The sequence below is a fragment of the Panthera onca genome, chromosome A1, assembly GCF_046562875.1.
Source record: "Panthera onca isolate mPanOnc1 chromosome A1, mPanOnc1 haplotype 2, whole genome shotgun sequence".
Taxonomy (NCBI): domain Eukaryota; kingdom Metazoa; phylum Chordata; class Mammalia; order Carnivora; family Felidae; genus Panthera; species Panthera onca.
In genome coordinates this window covers 235370230-235388892 of record NC_138339.1, presented here as the reverse complement: position 1 = coordinate 235388892, position 18663 = coordinate 235370230, and the positions used below count along the sequence as shown (strand labels likewise).

The 18663-nt window shown below is 42.6% G+C and overlaps 1 protein-coding gene across 4 annotated transcripts in view; it reads left to right on the top strand.

The window, feature by feature from the left end:
* Positions 1 to 18663, top strand: part of ATP8A2 (ATPase phospholipid transporting 8A2) — a 598035-nt gene that overhangs the window by 126298 nt on the left and 453074 nt on the right. For all 4 annotated transcript variants that reach the window (XM_078445879.2, XM_078445975.2, XM_078445933.2 and 1 more), the window contains exons 3-6: positions 13117 to 13216; positions 13679 to 13777; positions 14796 to 14841; positions 15480 to 15520. In XM_078445879.2, coding sequence (XP_078302005.2) covers positions 13117 to 13216; positions 13679 to 13777; positions 14796 to 14841; positions 15480 to 15520 — 286 coding nt within the window. The remainder of the gene's footprint in view (positions 1 to 13116; positions 13217 to 13678; positions 13778 to 14795; positions 14842 to 15479; positions 15521 to 18663) is intronic.

Sequence of the window (18663 nt, the reverse complement as noted above, 5' to 3'; positions counted from 1 at the left end):
AGATCTATTTACGTGGCGTGCAGTCACTTTGGCGACTAAATTATTAACTATGTCCCAGTATAGGAGTAAGGATCAGAGATGCTTCTGTTGCCAGCACCTTGCTTGGGGTTGTGGGAGGACAGTGTAGGGTTAGAAGTGTGTGGGTCATATTGAAGGGACGGTGTTTGGAAGGCATGGGGCCAGAAGCTAGTCTGTAGGAATTTCTTCCAGATTTTAAGTTTCATTCATAAAAGAAATTTGACAGAAGTTTCTCTGAATTTGACAAACAATCAAACATTTCATGAGATCACTGCTGTTCATGAATTGTGAAGTGAAAGAAATATCAAAATTTCAGTGAACAGTAACTTCTTAACCATTATTACAGGAAAGAGTGAATTGTCTTTTATGAAAACTGTTACAGAATTGTCCGGTAAGAAGTGATCTCAGCAAATGAAATAAAAGAATACTAGGGAAGAAGTATTGTAGAATACTAGACAGTTAATAAAAATACTGTATTTTCTGAAAGTTGGCAATGCAGTATATTTCAGGTTTTATGAATTATGTTGTGATTCTCCCCCATCATTCTAAATATTGTTTTTTTTAATTTTGTATTAAAGCGGGATTCCCCAAGTTGTATGTATATTGTATACAAATTATATCCAGACCGCACAAGTCTGGACCTAGCTGTGGGTATATAATGAGTACACTAAATGAAAGGATGAGAAAACATTTTAGGATTACCTAGGAATGAACTACAATACATTGTGTTTTTATATTAAATCTCCATGAGTGAATATACAAGGACCAATTATTAAACTGAAAAAGCAGCTTTAAAGTTCTTCTCTAAACATTGTTTTTCTGACAGTTTGCCTTAGAAAATTCCTGAGGATCTTGGTTTTCCTCTGGCTCTGACGTGTGGCTCCTGTTTTCATTGCAGAGAACATTGCTGGCCAGAAGGGGGCACTGTGCTGTCAGTCTAGGTATGCAGGGAGCTCTGCCTGCAAAGCCCGTAAAGGTGGTGAAGAGGATAAATATTGATAGGGCTTTCCAGAGCTCCGGGTGTGTTAGAGGAAAAGAAATTACTTTCTCTTCCTGCCTCCCACCCCCCACCCCACGCTTTCTCTCTCGCATGCATGCACACTGAGTGATGAAATGCATATATTACAGATTGTGCATTGGGTAGACATGAATAGGGAAAAGCTTGCTAGAGAAGATGACCCCTTGGGCTGTTGGCTCAGAAGCGGAGAAGGATGTGGTTTGATGAAAAGAAGAAAGAAAGATGTTCTAGGAATTTGGCAGGGGATTAAAAGAAGCGAGAGAACTTAAACTAATACTCTTCGCCATAAAGTGATTTCTGTTTAAGGGGGAGGAACTTTACTCTCATTTTTCCTGTGGGCTGAGTTACAGGATAAAGACTCCTGTGCTGAAAGCCAGACTGCTCTTCCCAAAGGAATGACTATATAAAAGTTTTATGCTCTGAGTGTTGCACTGATGTTTGTTTCTTGTTAGATTCAAGTAGGGTAGATTAGAATTTCCTTCCTTCTGTCCATAGCCTAGGGCCGGGTTGTTGCTGGCGGAAGGAAGGGGCCGTAGGGAATAATATCAGATACGAGTGGTTCCTACAACATTTTATGGTGGGAAGCAGTGTAAGAATGAATTAGGTCTTTAACCTAATTTCATGTTCTGATAAACAGCTTCTTATGTATGCCATTTCTAAAATTAGCCAAAAATAAAAGAACTGATGGTCCCTTGACAATTAAGTCTGGATACTACTAACCTTTATTTAAAATATTAAGTTATTATTAAAGTAATACACATTAGTTGTTAAAAGTTGAAATAGGTGTGGAAGCTTACCATGAAAATCAGTAGTCTCCCTCCTCATCTCTCCCATTCTGGTTCTGTTCCACCAAAGGCAACCACTTTGAACTCCTTCTGCTTTTAATTCTTTTGTGGTTTCCACCATACTTCTTTTTTATGTTTATTAAAAATTTTTTTAACGTTCATTTTTGAGAGACAGAGCACAAGCAGGGATGAGGCAGAGAGAGAGGGAGACACAGAATCCAAAGCAGGCTCCAGGCTCTGAGCTGTCAGCACAGGGCTCGACGCGGGGCTCGAACTCACAAACTGTGAGATCATGACCTGAACCGAAGTCGGCCGCTTAACTGACTGAATCCCCCAGGTGCCTCTATATTTCTTTTCTTTTTTTATTTTTTTGAGACAAATAACATGTGAGTGGGAGAGGGGCAAAGGGAGAGAGCAAGAATCCCAAGCAGGCTCCATGCTCAGCCTGGAGCCTGATGCAAGGCTCAATCTCATGACCCAAGGATCACAACCTGAGCTTTAAACCAAGAGCAGGACACCTCTGTTTCCACCATAGTTCTAAATAGGTTTAGAAATAATCTTTCTGAATTCTCTTGTAGGTAAATATTTAACTTCTGACTTTGGTGCCAAGTACTGACATAGTATATCATGTTTATTTTTTTCCTAGTGTAACTTGCCTTTTCTTCCTCATTTTTCTGCTACATTTTTTTTTTTACATATACTTGTTTTTCCCTTCAGATCACTATTATACAACCTCTCTATATATTGAAAAAAAGCTCTCTCAGAATAGTGTCTCAGTTCTATTTGTTTTTCCCCCCAGAGACATCTTTCTCAGGTAAACTGGCTGTTGTGTGGATGTATTGTAAAATGATCATCTTAGAACTTTCTTGATGTTTTGTTGAGTTGAATTCCCTATTTTTTTTTTTGATAGTGTGTTAGTGTGTTGTTTTGTTTATTGATTAATCCCTAATATTGTTAAGCCCATTTTGCAGTAAACAGTTTCCTAAGAAAGCTTACATGAAAGGTAAAGTTGAGTGTCTGATAGTTTGGCTAGGTATAGAAATCTAAAGTGTTGCTCTAGCTGAATTTATGTTAAATTCAATTTGATATTTTTTCTCCTTTATAAATAAGTTATTTTTACAGTCTTGTGTTTTTAATAAAAGGATAGTTGGTATTCTATAATTTCAGATTTTTGAATAGGTCTCTCGTTTTGGGTACTTATGAAGCCTTTCAATCCAAAACTTTATATCTTAGAATTCTGAGAAATTTTCTTGTATATTTTTTAAAAAAATGTTCTCTGTCTTACTTTTGTAGAGCTTATAATGGTTGGATATTGAGTCTCACATCAGTGCTCTTAGGTCTCTAATTTTCATCTTTTTTTCTATTTTTTGATATATATTCACTTTTATATTTCACTTCTATGATTGGATTATCTTAGGCTGTCATACTTGTAATTCCTAATAACTCTTTCATTCTGTTACATTTAAAAAGTAGCGTCTTACCCTGGTTTTAGATGAATGTACTCTCTTCTTACAACTCTGAGGATGTTAGCATTTTAAAAAGTACTCTTGGGGTGCCTGGGTGGCTCAGTCGGGTAAGCGTCTGACTCTATTTCAGCTCAGGTCATGATCTCATGGTTCATGAGTGCGAGCCCCGCGTGGGGTTCTGTGCTGACAGTGCAGAGCCTGCGTGGGATTCTCTTTCTCTCTTTGCTCCTCCCCTGCTTGCTTTCTCTCTCTCTCTCTCTCTCTCTCTCTCTCTCTCTCTCTCTCAAAAAATCAAAAAAAAAAAAGCATTCTTCTTAAAGTTTGCCGCATTGTGTTTCCTCAGATCTTTTCTTTTTCTCTTTTCATCTTTGAATGTCTTTTTCATAATTGCAACTTTCTGCACATACTTGGTAATCTTCCAAAAAGCATAGACAACTGAGTGGTGCTTTATGAGCATGGGTCAGACAGCAAGCTCTGCTTTAGGAAGGACTTTGAAACATTGAGTATATGGAGGATTTTTTTTCTCTTCCTGTGAGGTTTCAGTGTTTGCCTAGGGCATGGTCTTTAGCTCTCCGGCCATGGGTATAGGGGTTTCATTTTATGTATATGCCATGGAGTGCCCAGATATTTGGTCAAATATTATTCTGCGTGTTTCTGTGAGGGTGATTTTGGATTATATTAACATTTGGATCATACAGTAAAGCAGATTGCCTTCCCCAGTGTGGGTGGGCTTCATCCAATCAGTTGAAGGTCTAAATCGAGCCATAAGGCTGAGTAAAGCGGGAGCCCCTCCTGCCTGACAGCCTTTGAACTGGGGCAGCGTCTTTTTTTTTTTTTTTTTTCCTGCCTTCAGACTGGAATTCCACTACTGGATGTCCAGCTTGCTGACTGTGGGTCTTGGGACTTGTCAGAATCTATAATCATGTGAACAATTCTATCTCTCTCTCTCTCCCTCCCTCCCTCCCTCCCTCCATATACCTCCTGTTGGTTCTGTTTCTCTGGAGAATCCTGACTAATGCAGTGACCCTCTTGCTAGAACTGAATTATTACTCTCTCAAAAATGGACTGACTTATCTTCTCAGAAAATAGTTTTCAAAGTAGAACCTGTTCTTCTGTCTCAGCCCAGGGCCTTTCCCCAAGCACTGTTGCCCTCTGGAGGTGTTCCCTTGCTGCGGCTCCTAGAGGCTCGTGCCCAGCTTTCTCGCCAAAAGCAGACAGGAGTCTATTTTAGGAAGAAAAAAAAAATCTCCTCTGCTGATGATTCCATTTCTCATTTTGAAAAACATGGTTGTATATTTTTACATTCCTTTCTAATTTATGGTGCCTGGGTGGATGAGGACGATAAATGTGTGTCCATTTAACAATTGTGAGTCAGAAACCAGGTCCTTAACATTTTTTTTTTTTAATGTTTATTTTTGAGAGACATAGAGCACGAGTTGGGAAGGGGCAGAGAGAGAAGGAGACACAGAATCTGAAGCAGGCTCCAGGCTCCGAGCTGTCAGCACAGAGCCCGACGCGGGGCTCGAACCCACCAACCGTGAGATCATGACCTGAGCTGAAGTCGGATGCTCAACCGACTGAGCCACCCAGGTGCCCCGAAACCAGGTCCTTTTTGGATTGAGCCTTTATGTGTGGGGCTTTAATAAAATGCTCTGTTCCTCATGTCTCTGTGAAGTTTCAGGTAGGCAACTACACGGGTGTGTGCACTTTATGCAAAGTTGAGCTGTATACATGGTTCCTCATGCATACCAGAAAGTGCAGAAAACCTAGCAGAAAAGCTTGAGTTAAACTTACACATTTGAATAAAGGTTTGCAGTTACGGGTGAGTCACAAAAATGATATCGCTCGCCTTGGGTTTTGATATCCGTAAACTTCTTGGACTCTTCGTAGCACACAGGACTGACCGATTTTGCTTTATTATCCAGACCTTGGTGAACTTTTTGTGCATTCCACACTAGTGAGCCCTGCGTACTCCTCACCACACCTCCTGCTGATTTTCCTGTTTATCCGTGGCTAGGATCCCATGTAGACCTGGCTCATCTTTGGAGTTCCTAGGCTCTGCCTACTTGGGAAGTGACCTTTTTTGACTAGTTTTAACCTCCTCCTGGAACGAGCGATACCCCTGCTTCCATGGAGCCTGTGCAGGCTTCAGGTGCTTCTACTGTGATGACTCTGTTTCAGAGTCCTGTCACACCTTGTTTGACTTGTAGTATGTCAGCCCCCAGAGCAGCCTTAAATATCCCTTTCGATTGGGTTTATTTCCCTGGGTTTGGAAAGACCATCGTGAATTCTGAGTGCAGGGCCAAAAGTATGATTACATGCAACAGACTTCGACCTGTTTTGCTGGTCCTGGGGTGGCAGTAGGATTGGGCTTCGTTTGTGACTCCTGTACCTGTTGGTGTCGAGGTCAGGTATTTTCATGATATTTGGTGTTTGTTTTTATTCGAGATAGAATCTCCTTGAAGGTGGTCCTTTTCGCTTTGCTTTGAAATGAGAGTCTCCCAGCTCCCCTTCCTTTGGCTTGATCTCCAAGTTCACAGGTTTTCAGGTAAAGCAATTGAACCAAACCTACTTCTCAGTGATGCTACATCTGAAGATAGTAGGTGTAAGCAACCAGTGTCTTGCATTTGGAACTGCGTGTATCAGAGTTGTCCATGGGCGAAGATTTGCCTGGCAGCGTGCTTTGTGCTCAAAATGTTGTTGTGTCTCCGTTCTCTTCTCCCCTGGCCACATTTTCATCGAAGTATGGAAATAAACGCTTTGTGCCCAGAGGCATTTATTGAACGATGCATTATGTCTTACAGAAAAGAACATGCAAAAAAGGTCTATGTCAGCCGTCATAAAGTGCTATGAAGAAGTGTGTTACTAATGCCGCTGGCCCAGGTCCAATTACTACATCCTGGGAACAGGCTATGAGATAAGGCAGTATCTAGCACTTTTTCCCCAGCTCTGGAAGAAGAAACAGGAAAAGTGTTGAAAATAGAGATTTTTAAAAGTGTTGAAAATAGCATTTTCATATGAGCTTTGCAACTGGTGGAATTGTAATAGTTCAGGAAAATGATGTGAACGTTTTTAGTGAAGTGGTCCTAGCCCTGTTTATCGGCAGGGATTTCTATATTGGAGAGGATTTCCTGAACCTAATTTGGGGGGGAGGGGTGTTGGTTGGCAAAGCATCAGGAGCTAGATGGGGAGGGCCATAGGCTTTGCTGTCCATTGGTCCATCCTTTTGGCTGTGTGTATACCTAAGGGGGATTTACTGCTCCCATTTCAAAGTTGAGTGTTGAGCTAGTTTAATTTCTGGGTTTCTGGAGGCTCGTTTTAGGGGCAAGTTACACTTGGATTAGTTACTGCATTTTAGATTTGCCTTTAGAGACCAGTTGTCAATTTCGGTGTTTCTCACAGCCAGAAAATCCTAACTCAAGCGTCATGTCTGGGTTTTTTTTGTTTTTTGTTTTTTTTTTAACGTTTATTTATTTTTGAGACAGAGAGAGACAGAGCATGAACGGGGGAGGGTCAGACAGAGAGAGAGACACAGAATCTGAAACAGGCTCCGGGCTCTGAGCTGTCAGCACGGAGCCCGACGCGGAGCTTGAACTCACGGACCGAGAGCTCATGACCTGAGCTGAAGTCGGCCGCTTAACCGACTGAGCCACCCAGGTGCCCCATGTCTGGGTTTTTTGTGCTGAGTTCTGGTGATGAGACTTCTGGAATGCTTTGTGATGTGTGGCCAGCGTAGCCCCAGACCCACGTGTTTGCCAGGCCCTGTTTCCTGTAGGGGTCGTTTCCCATACTCTCCAGGTGCTAAGAGTGACCAAGGGGAGCATGCCCCCCCCCCCCCCGACACGTGACCCCTGCTGAGCCAGGTTTCCCCAGGGGAGGGGGTTTGCAGGTTGCTGCAGTTGTCAGCTCTTGTCTTCTTGGAATCCAGAGACCTCGGGTTCTCGAGATGAAAAGGCCGGTGTCTGACTCAAGTGGTCTCTCCGTACTTCTGCGCGTGGTTCCGCCCCCGTTGGCCCTTCCCTGCCTCTCCCACGGGAGCGCTCACACTCCCCGCTTTGCCCTTGCTGTTCCCTGCTTCTGTGGCGCTCTTCCCTGCTGTGCCCATGTGGATGTTTCTGCTGCTTCACCTCCCTCAGGGCTTAGCACAGCCTTCACCTTCTTGGTGAAACATGCGCTGACCTTGCCGTTGAGGATCAAGCCCCTTTCCCCAGGCCCCGCTCGCGTACCTCTGTGTCCCTCTTCCCCGACTGATTTTCCTCCACGGTGTTTATCACATCTATTCTGTCCTGTTTTGTTTTCAAGTTCATTTTTCCTCTAGAATGTAATTCCCACGAGGGTATGCAGTTTTGACCGGTCGGTTCCCTGTCGTGCCTGGCACCGTGCTAGTACCCGGATGGGGCTCAGTGAATATCCGTGGAAGGAAGGTCAGATGGACGTTTGACGAGCCCCTGGTCATTCCTCACGTCGCCCAATTTTGGAAGACGCTGCTCTAACGTGTTTAGAGGGCATCCGAGTGAACCACAGGAAATGCCTGTTTTCTCCTGGTCACTTCTCCCCATTCCCCAGGCTCTACGATGTGCTAACTACCTAGGGCTGCCTGGAGCCAGTGCCCGTCCTTGCCGTGAACAGCCATGTCCGCAGGCGTGCTGACGTGTGGTTTGGGTGGGCATCTTTTGGGGCCGACTCGTTCACCTGGGTGAACAGACTCTTCTGTTGGGAACCTCCTGAATTGGCCCGTTTCACCCTGTGTATGGTTCTTAACCCTGGTACGGGGACCGGATGGTAGAGGTCTCTCCTCCTTGTTAGGTCTTGTAGTGTTCACCTGGACTGACTTGAAAAACGAGATTTGAGCAAAGCTACCTGTTCAAGGGTGGTTGCCGGTCGGGGTATGGTCCTTGGACCGGCACCGTTGACCTCACTGGGAACTTGTTGGCAATGCAGAATCACAGGCCCACTCTAGACCTACCGAGTCAGAACGTGCACGTATTGGGTAGTTTTACGTGCAACTTGACCCGGCCGTGGTGCCCAGGTGTTTGGTCAAACATTATTGTAGATGTTTCTGTGAAGGTGTTTTTGAATGAGATTAGCATTTAAATTGGCAGACTGTGAATACAGATGATCCTCTACTTTGGGTGGCCTCATGCGGTTAGTGGAAAGCCTGAACAGAACGAAGTCTGCCTTTCCTGGACGAGAAGGAATTCCGCCATCAGACAGCCATCAGACGTCAAAGAGCACGTTCGATCTTCCCCTGGGTCTCCGGTCGGCTGGTCCACCCTGCAGACTTTGGACTTGTCAAGCCTCCACAATTGGGCGAGCCAGTTCCTTAACAGCTCTCTTTCCCTGCCTCTGTGTATACACTTCTGTTGCTTCTGTGTCTCTGGAGAACCCCAACGAATCCATTTTCACAAGATCCCCCCAGCAATTTATATGCATCTTTAAGTTGGGGAGGCACTACCCTAAACTCTTCTGGTGGAAGGATTTTGAGGTGCTTGCCTTTAGCGGGTTGTAGTTGTGTGTCTCTAAATCTGTACCAGGACACCTCAGAGTTGTCTGTCAAGACCATTGTTTTCAGGCTACGCAGTAGCCATCTCTTAGACCCATGTCGGTTTCTCTGAATTACTGATGACACTCATTCTGTTTCAGTATGAAAATATCTTAGACTCACTTTTCTAGTCTGACTAGAATAAAAGTTGGTATGTTTTCCTCCCGCATCTTACCTTTGGTTTTCTCACATAAATGGGATCTCTGTCTACTCCAAACCTTGACGGCATTTCAGAGACAGGCGGGTCCTCTTACGCACACTTAGTATCTTACCGAATTGGGAAACGTTCACGCGTAGACAGGGTCGCGTACCGTCAGTGTGGGTGTGTCTTTTCCATACAGATGGAATCTGGGGTTTATAGTCACACTACTTTATAAGATGCTTTTTAGTCTTCAAGTGTATGAATTTTCCTGTTTTCTTTATGATAAATGTTGTTTGCTTTGTTTCAGTGGTCAGTACACCATAAAGGAATGCGTGATGTTCCGTTTGAATTTGTCCTCTAAACTGTAGTTGAGAGAACTTTATACCGTAACTTTATACGACATGTACTGTCGTGTACATGAACTCGATATATTTTCCCTACTCTTTAATGAGCTTGATTGCAGCTAGTTCTGTCTGGCAAAATTTTACAGTGACGTCTTATACCCCAACGGGCTACATATAAATGAATGGGGGCTCCATGCAAACGTATTTTCTAGCTAGTTCAGTGATATCCCTTCAAGTGTCAGAATCTTTAAGTTTGAACGGTCTTAGAAGTGGTTTTCATGTAATTGTCTATATTTAATACTGTAAGCAGACGAAGGCTAAAAATAATTCTCTGAGGATGACTCCAGTGTGTATTGTGAAACACAAGGCTGATGCACCATGGGGATGATCTTTTCTGAGACAGTAGCAGTAAATGGTACATGGGACAGTTTCCTGTTTCCTCAAGTGACCTTAAGATGCTATATTTTTTGAGTTGCCCGGTTTTATTATTTTGTTGTTGGGACTTATAGCAGTATATATGCCCCTAGTGTTCTGTCTCCTGAGGCATTTGCTCTATTTTGGTGTTTCTGATTTGTTGTGTATTTGTGTGTTGTGTTGTTCTGCTGGATAATCTTGCTATCCTATATTTCAGTTAAGAGTTGGCTCAGATAGAACTACCCCACGATCCAGCAGTTGAACTGTTAGGTATTACTCAAAGGATACAAAAATACAGATTCAAAGGGGTATATGCACCCCGATGTTCATAGCAGCATTATCAACAATAGCCGAACTATGGAGAGAGCCTAAATGTCCGTCGACTGATGAATAGATAAAGCAGATGGGGTATACATGTATACACACACACACACACACACACACACCCCATGGAATATAACTCAGCCATCAAAAAGAATGAAATCTTGCTATTTGTGATGACGTGGATAGAGCTAGAATGTATTAATGCGAAGTGAAATAAGTCAGAGAAAGACAAATATGATTTTGCTCCTAGGTGGAATTTAAGAAACAGATGAACATATAAGAAGGGGGGGATAAAGAGAAGAAAGGGAAACGAACCACAAAAGATTCTTCATGATGGAGAACAGACAGGGTTGATGGAGGGAGGTGGGTAGGAGATGGGCTAGATTGGTGATGGGTATTATGGAGGGCACTTGTGATGAGCACTGGGTGTTATATAAGTGATGAATCACTGAGTTTTCTACTTCTGAAACCAGTATTGCACTGTATATCCCCTAACTTAAAGTTTAAAGAAATACTTAAAAAAGACAATAAAAAAGAAGAGTTGGCTCAGAATTAGGTCTTCAGAAGGCAAACTAGGAGCCAAGCGGGTACTTCTTATTGGTAAGCCTTTGAGCAGCCAAAGGAAATCTGGTTCATTTGGCCCCTTCAGCTTCTCACTTTATGCCTTTGGATTATTTCATTGTTCATTGATTATCTGCTATGTAGTGGGAACATATGAAGTTGAAGTAAGCATCTTAATGTTCCCAGAATCTATTTTGGGGATGGATAAATATACAAAGCAAAGCAGAGACCATATAATGTAGGGACAAACACCATCCTGTGGGCTTGGAGGAAAAAGAGTCTGTGATTTGACCAAATTTAATGGCATATATAAGTTTGAGGGGGTAAGATGGGAAGGGCAGTTTAGTTATGGAGAGACCATTTGGGTGAGAGAGGATGTCCCAGGTGGAAACAAAAATGGGAACATCTACAGATTCAACACAATATTTATCGAGATCTAGTGGCATTCTTTACAGAAGTGGAAAAAACACTGCTAAAACGATATGGAACCACAAAAGACCCTAAATAGCCAAAGAAATTCTGAGAAGGAAGAATACAGTGAAAGGCATTACGCTTCCTAAGTTAACGCTATACTCTAAAGCCATAGTCATCACGACAGTATGGGCTTGGCATAAAAACAGACAAATAGATCAACAGAACTGAATCAAGAGCCCGGAAATAAACCCAAGTATATATGGTCCATTGATACTTGGAGAGGGAGCCAAGAATTCTCAAGGGAGAAGAGACCATCTTTTCAATAAGGTGCTGGGATAATTGGATACTCACATGTAAAAGAATGAAATTAGACCCCCATCTTACACCACTTACAAAAATTAACTTGAAGTAAAGACTTAAGTGTAAGACCACAAGCCATGAAACTCTTGCAGGAGAACATAGAAACAAGCTCGTTGACGTGGGTTTTGGTGATGATTTTTTGGATGTGACGCCTGAAACCCAAGCAACAAAATAAAAACCAAGTGGGACTACCTCCAAGTCAAAAGCTTCTGCCCAGCCAAAGAAACCATCAATAAAGTGAAAAGAGAATCTGTGGAATGGGGAAAATGCATTCGCAAACCAAATATCTGGTAAGGGGCTAGTATATAATATACATAAGAGACTCCTACAACTCGATGGAAACAAATGTCAGTTAATAAATGGGCAAAGGACCTGAGTAGACACTTATCCAAAGAAGATGGACGAAAAGCCAATAGGCACATGAAAAGATGCTCAGCATCTCTAGTCATTAGAGAAATACAAATTAAAACCATAAGGACCTATCCCATCACACGTATTTGGATAGCCAGCATCAAAAAAAGATAACAAATGCTGGCATGGATGTGGAGATATAAACTGGTGCAGCCACTGGGGGGAACAGTATGGAGTTTCCTCACAAAATTAAATAGAACTACCCTGTGACCCATCAGTTCAACTTTGGGGAATATATCCAAAGGAAATGAAAACACTAAACCTGAAAAGATATCTCCACCTCTATGCTCATAGCAGCACTGTTTACACTAGTCAAGACATGGAAACAGCCTAAGTGTCTGTTGATGGGTGAATGGATGAAGAAGTTGTGGTATATGCATTAAAGTGGAATATTACTCAGCCACAGAAAACGAGGGAGCCCTACCATTTGAGATGTGGATAGACCCTGAAGGCACTTGAAGTGAAGTAAATCAGAAAATGAGGACATACTGCATGATCTCACACGTAGAATCTAAAGAATCCAAACCCAAACTCCTAGAAAAAGATGAAACCTGTAATCACCAGAAGTGAGAAGATGGGTGTTGGCTGAACCTGTTGTGTTCACCGCTTCACGATAGATGTAAATCAGAGCATCATGCTGTGCACCTTAAGTGATACAGTGATGTATATCAATTATTTCTTAGTAAAACTTGAAAACGATTCCAAGCAAGCGTGAGTAAAGGATGTGATAGGAGTGGAGTTTTTTCAGGTGTGGTTGACCAAAAATAAAGCCCCCACCTGTGGTGGGTATCCAGAGGGATACCTTCCTGGTACCCAGGGCATACTTTATGGAATTAACTTGCTGCATTGAATCGATGGCTTTCTATTAAGAACTATCATGCATCACAAATCATGGAGTAATAATTCTACCCCGCTTGTGTGAATTACCCAAGGTATTTCTATCTGTCTCAGTGTTCGTATCTTCTGTATTTGGAATGTGTACCTCTTTCTGTTTTGCGATCCTTGAGACATGTCTTCCTTTAACTAACATTCTTGATGTGCTTACTATAGCTCCCAGAAGGTGGACAAATTTCCCTGCTCACACTGTGTGAATAGTAAATGTGTCTAACTTTGAAAACAAAGATCCCATTGGAAGATCTTCTTGTCAGGTGTGTCCTTTTACAAAATTTTGTAAAGGGCCAGCATGGCAATTTTCTTGTCCTGAAGTTTGAAATACTTTATTTTTAAAACCACTTGTAAAATTCTTGAAACTTCATCTTCTTGCTTTTTAGAACTTAGGTTTGTAACCGACGCTATCATTTTTCTTTGTCCTTTCAGTACGGCCAAGTACAGCGTGTTGACGTTTCTACCTCGATTCTTGTATGAGCAGATTAGAAGAGCTGCTAACGCCTTCTTCCTCTTCATTGCCTTATTACAGGTAATGTTTTTAAAAAAGTTATTTAAAATTCATAATGCTAACTACATGCAAAAAGAGACTTTGCTCAAAGGTCACGTAACTGAAAAAGTGTCATGATGCTTGGATGTAATTTGTCCCCTTATCCAATCATTTTTCCATGAAGAAACATGATCTTTGCATGAAGGGAGACTTATCTAGATATTGCTGGGAGGACAGTGGCAGTTACTAAAAAGACGCCTTGAAAAATGGCCCTAGGGTTATACTTTTAACCCCCTTTCTGTTCTAAACACATAGCAATGTTGGATAAAATTCTTAAAATACGTAAAACATGTACTTAGTTTTTAAAATGTAATCATTTTGGTTTAACAAGTGGAACAGAACTTCAAAGAGTGGTGAGTGTCCTATTTTCTTTTACATAGAGAGGATTTTCATTTAAAAATTTTAATTTTGTCAGCTTCCCTCTTTTGGTCTCTTGTCTTACAGCAAATTCCAGATGTATCTCCAACAGGAAGATATACCACCCTGGTGCCATTGATCATTATTTTAACAATCGCAGGCATCAAAGAGATTGTAGAAGATTTTGTAAGTTTTTGCTTTCATACAATAAAAATGTTGTATAAGTTATATAGCTTATAACTTATCTGTTGCTTTGGGTTTTTTGTTGAAGACAGGAAACTGGTCGATAGCTTAACTAGCCTGTCAAGGCCCACGATGGTGTTTTTGGGGAGGGAACGTGGACACACAGTGTCTTAAATCCAATGGCACAGAAGTAGTTCAAACTCTATTTTCTAATGTTAGCTCTGAGGCCCCTCTTTGATTTTCATCACTAATGTTCCTTGTGTCCTGCTTTAGAGCTTGTTAATTTGGGCCCTGAAAGGATTATATTGCTGCCTACTATTGCAGCATTGGGCTGGCTGTGGCTGAGGTAATTTTATGAGTCTTTTCCTCATATTAATCTCCGTGTATTTCCAAGTTCATTGGCTACAGCCGTATTCATGCTTTCTCCCCTTTTCTCTCTCCACCTGTGGTCTTGTCTGCATAGTCTTTCTCTTCCTCTCCACTCCTCACTCCCTCAACCCATTTCTCTCTCTCACTCTCTCTCCCTTCCTCCCACCCCCACCCCCACCCCCAGCAGTGTGTGTGGGTCTCTCCTTCTCACACACACATACACTCACACACACATGTACATTTTTCTGGGAATAGGGAAACAAATAAATGGAATACAAATCAAAGGAAACGTACTTTGTGCCTGAAGTACTTTACCAATAAAATGAATTCGGTTGTTGTTGGGTTTATCATCCTGAGTAATTTTTTAGTCGAGCCTAAAACAGACAAGGAGTGAGAAGTTTCATACTTCAGAGTGCTCGCTCCTTGTTGGAGCCAAAAGGTCATGGTTTACACCTGCATCCACATTTGCTACATTTATCTACTGAATTCAAGCGACGCTGGGTCACAAACCACCGAGCTGAATTTTATAGCATTAATGTTGCTGCCAGTCGGTTTCCTCGGGTCCTGTTTCTTTCCTGATCTATTGTTTGTTGTTTCAATTATTCATTTGGAACTTGTGAATCTAAGAACGTTCTTTTCTTTCTTGTAACAGAAGCGGCATAAGGCAGACAATGCAGTTAACAAAAAGAAAACGATAGGTAAGACACCAGGCTGAGTCACTTTTTCCACTGGAAAACCTAAGACCTGCATTTAAGGCATTTTAAATTAGTAGCTAATGGTACCGAGATAAGTCGAGGGAAGTGATCTATAAAACATTTTTAAGAGCAAAATTACAAACCAGTCCAACAAAAGTGAGTCCTGGCTCTTAAGATTTGAACAGAATTGGTGTATTTTCAAAAAGGTGGTAATTTTCAGGAGCTAGACATATTTTATGTCCAAGAATTCACATCCTTGATTTGTAATTGCGCCCTACCTCTCTCTTTTACTCTATTGATTTCTAGAACATTAGATCTGTGGGGTTGTGTGTGTGTGTGTATGTGTGTTTTTAAATCTCGTAACAACAGGGTGATATTTTTCTCCTGGGATAAACAGGACTAGATTTAACTTATATGCATATATCTATATTTATGTGTACACATTCTTCTACATATGGGACACAGATTTGGGCTCCATTTTGGGGAGTGCTGTGGTATATATACCTTTATGTCTAACGATATGATCATGTTGGAAGTAACAAGTGGAATTGTAAAAGGAGCGTTTTAGATTTTGGAAAGCTGGTTTTATTTTGATTATATCAACCGATGTTGATTGAAACATTTTTTTTTTTCTTTTTCAGTGTTAAGGAATGGTATGTGGCATACCGTTATGTGGAAAGAGGTAAAAACGAATTTTAAAGATACGCCGGAAAGTACTGGCTTGGGGACTTAGAATCAATTGATAGTATTGATTGCAGTAGATAAAGTTCAGGTTAAGACATCAGTCCTTTCCCATGGAAGTTTTACATTGTGGAGCTTCCCATGAGGTTTACTTAGAACTGCTCCTTGTTAACTCTGTTCCCCGCCGTCTTCTGGAAAGTACCCACGGTGTCAGTTCAGTTGTGAAATTCATTGCTCCCGATGGATATTTCTAGAATATCAAAGCAGTCTCTAGCTTCTGACTCCAATCCAAGAGACCTTCTCCCTGGTCTCTGTTCTCCTAACCTAAAACCAGTTTTTTAAAGATTTTCTAACTTCGGAGAGTCTCGCTTCTAACATCTTTGGTGGGAAGAGTTTTGGGTTTAAGATTGACTGTAGAACATAAATAGATGGAGTGGGGGTTGGAGACCAGTGTTGTTTCAGTCCTGAGGTTGGGTGGCACGACCCAAGTCTTAACTTGACGATACTGACAAGGTTTGCCTCCGTGTCCCTAGAAACCTGAGGTTGGGAGGGTTTGGGGCTGGTGAGCGTTTCTTGGCAGTTCATGGTGATGAATAGAAAACCTAGAAGAAATACGCTGTGCCATCTGGGTATCTTGCACCTGATAAAATTAGCTTTTGAAGTGAGCCTCTGTTTTACCTGGACCATCTTAGTGGTCATAAGATACTTTTGGGGGTGACTCTCATGACTTCAGAATTTGAAGCTGATTAACATGATTTCAAAAGGAAACTGCGTTTTAGAGGGCTAACTTAACGATAGTTTCTGCTGTTACACATTTAATAAGCAGTGTTTAAAAATGCCTCTAGGGGCGCCTGGTGGGCTCAGTGGGTTAAGCAGCAGACTTGGCTCAGGTCATGACCTCACGGTTTGTGTGTTCAAGCCCCACGTCGGGCTCTGTGCTGACGGCTCGGAGCCTGGAGCCTGCTTTGGATTCTGTGTCTCCCTCTCTCTCTCTCTCTCTCTCTCTGCCCCTCCCCAACTCGTGCTCTCTCTCTCTCTCTCTCTCTCTCTCTCTCAAAACTGAATAAACATTAAAAAAAACCCTTTTTTTAAAAAATGCCTCTAGAATTTTTTACTTTGCAAAATGTCTGTGATATAGTGCCTGTAGCCCTCAGTTTAGTTTTTTTTTTTTTATTTTGTTCCAAGAGACCTATTAAGTCCCTTTATAGTGTTTTGTGATAACACTTTAACCTTGGTAGCAACCTAGAAATCCTGTATTGCAAATACTAATCGACCTCCCTCTTACTTGGAAGTCTGTGATTCTTGGTCAAGTGGTTTGAAATTTTTGACTTCACAGGTTAGAAATGCTCCCAGTGCTGTTGAGGGGTGGGATTTCCACTGCACTTAGGAATGGCCTCTGTTTCTCTAAGATTCCTATTGCCCGCCCCCGCCTCTTCCCCCGCCCCAGATAGCCATGAACTGGATTTGGGATGTTTACACTACTCGAAACAGTAGAAAGTGGAGTGATGATCTCTGAATTCCGGGTCCAGGAGGGGATGGCCCCACTGACCCCTAAAGCTTGCTACTGTTTCCCACACACACATTTGAAGTTAGAAAAAAATCCCAAACCGAATAACTCTTCTATGCTTTGCCACATACATTTTTAAATTTCATTTAAAACACTTGTGCTTGTTTAAATGGAGCTCTTAGCACGTACTAGAGACTGTGTTAGGCGCTGGGGAGGCAAATTACAGTACGGCATGGCCCCTGCCCTTGAGAAACTGCCTACAGTGGTTCTCAGCCCCACTTGGTGTGGGGCATCCCAGCTGCCCTAACGCTGACTGCTGCCCGGGCTGCAGTCTTAAGAAAATGTCTGATTCTGAATTTCCACAGGGCCCTCGAATTTGCATTTGTAACAAGTTCCCAGGTGAGGCCGCTGCGGCGGGTCCAGACTCCTGCCCCAGCACCCCCACGGGTAGTGGGAGCGGCAGGCAGCTGAATAGAATGCAGTGCACGTACTGAGCTCCGTGTAGGGGCGGGCTTGGGGAACATACGGGAGGGACTACTAGTCCAGCAGTTCAGAGGAGCGGAGGCTTCTCTCACGGGATGCGCTGGTGTTCTTGCGAAGGATGAACGGGAGGTAACTGTTTGGAGAGGGAAATGCTCTTCAGGACAGACGGAGGTGGGTGGGTGGGAAAGGCGGGCACATCTACACGGTGGCTCAGAGCAAGATTGAGAATAGGGGAGAAGACAGGGGAAGCGATCTTTAAGCTTCCCAGAGCCATGAAACTCCCACCTGGAACGGTAAAGCCGGGGTCGGCAAGTCCCCGGGCTGTGGCTGAATAGTGAAAGCTCTTCTGTGCCTCTCGAGAGCTTTGGTTGACTTGAGGAGACCTTTGAGCTTGTCCCTCAAAAATCAGAGACTTGAGAAACCCCCTGAGGCTAGAGTGGATTCAGGGGTTCAGAGGGGGGGGGCTCTGTCTCGCGTTAATTCTCATTCTGGGTAGTGTCACATGCGCGGGAGACAACCAGGCATAAGAACACCAAATAGAAAACCATTTTCAAACACGTTTCCAGCTAAGTCGTTTTTCATGCACATGAAACTTCTTAGTACTTTGTCAGTGGGCTACAGATGCCTCTGTATGGAAATAACTAAGATGGGGGGGCCCTAATTCCCCTGTCCTCCCACCGGGTTCACAAAAATGCCACTGCCTTTTTCTTATGAAAACATGACCAGGTTTCCTTTCTCATTTTTAACTAAGTGCTGCTTCTGATTTTTTTTTTCTATGCAGTTAAACTCTTCACATAACATACGTTTACATTTAAAACCATTTTCAATTTTCATAAGCATTCCTTGCCTTTGAACCGATGGTTGTCGCGATAGCTCTATAGCCTCTGTTCTTTGATATTCTTTTTAAAAAAAATTTTTTTTTACATTTATTTTTGAGAAACAGAGTGAGACAAAGCGTGAGCCGGGGAGGGGCAGAGAGAGAAGGAGACACAGAATCCAAAGCAGGCTCCAGGCTCCGAGCTGTCGGCACAGAGCCCGATGCGTGGCTCAAACTCACCACGAGATCGTGACCTGAGCCGAAGTCGGACGCTCAACCGACTGAGCCACCCAGGCGCCCCTGATATTCTTTATCATGGAATACGGGGTATACTTCG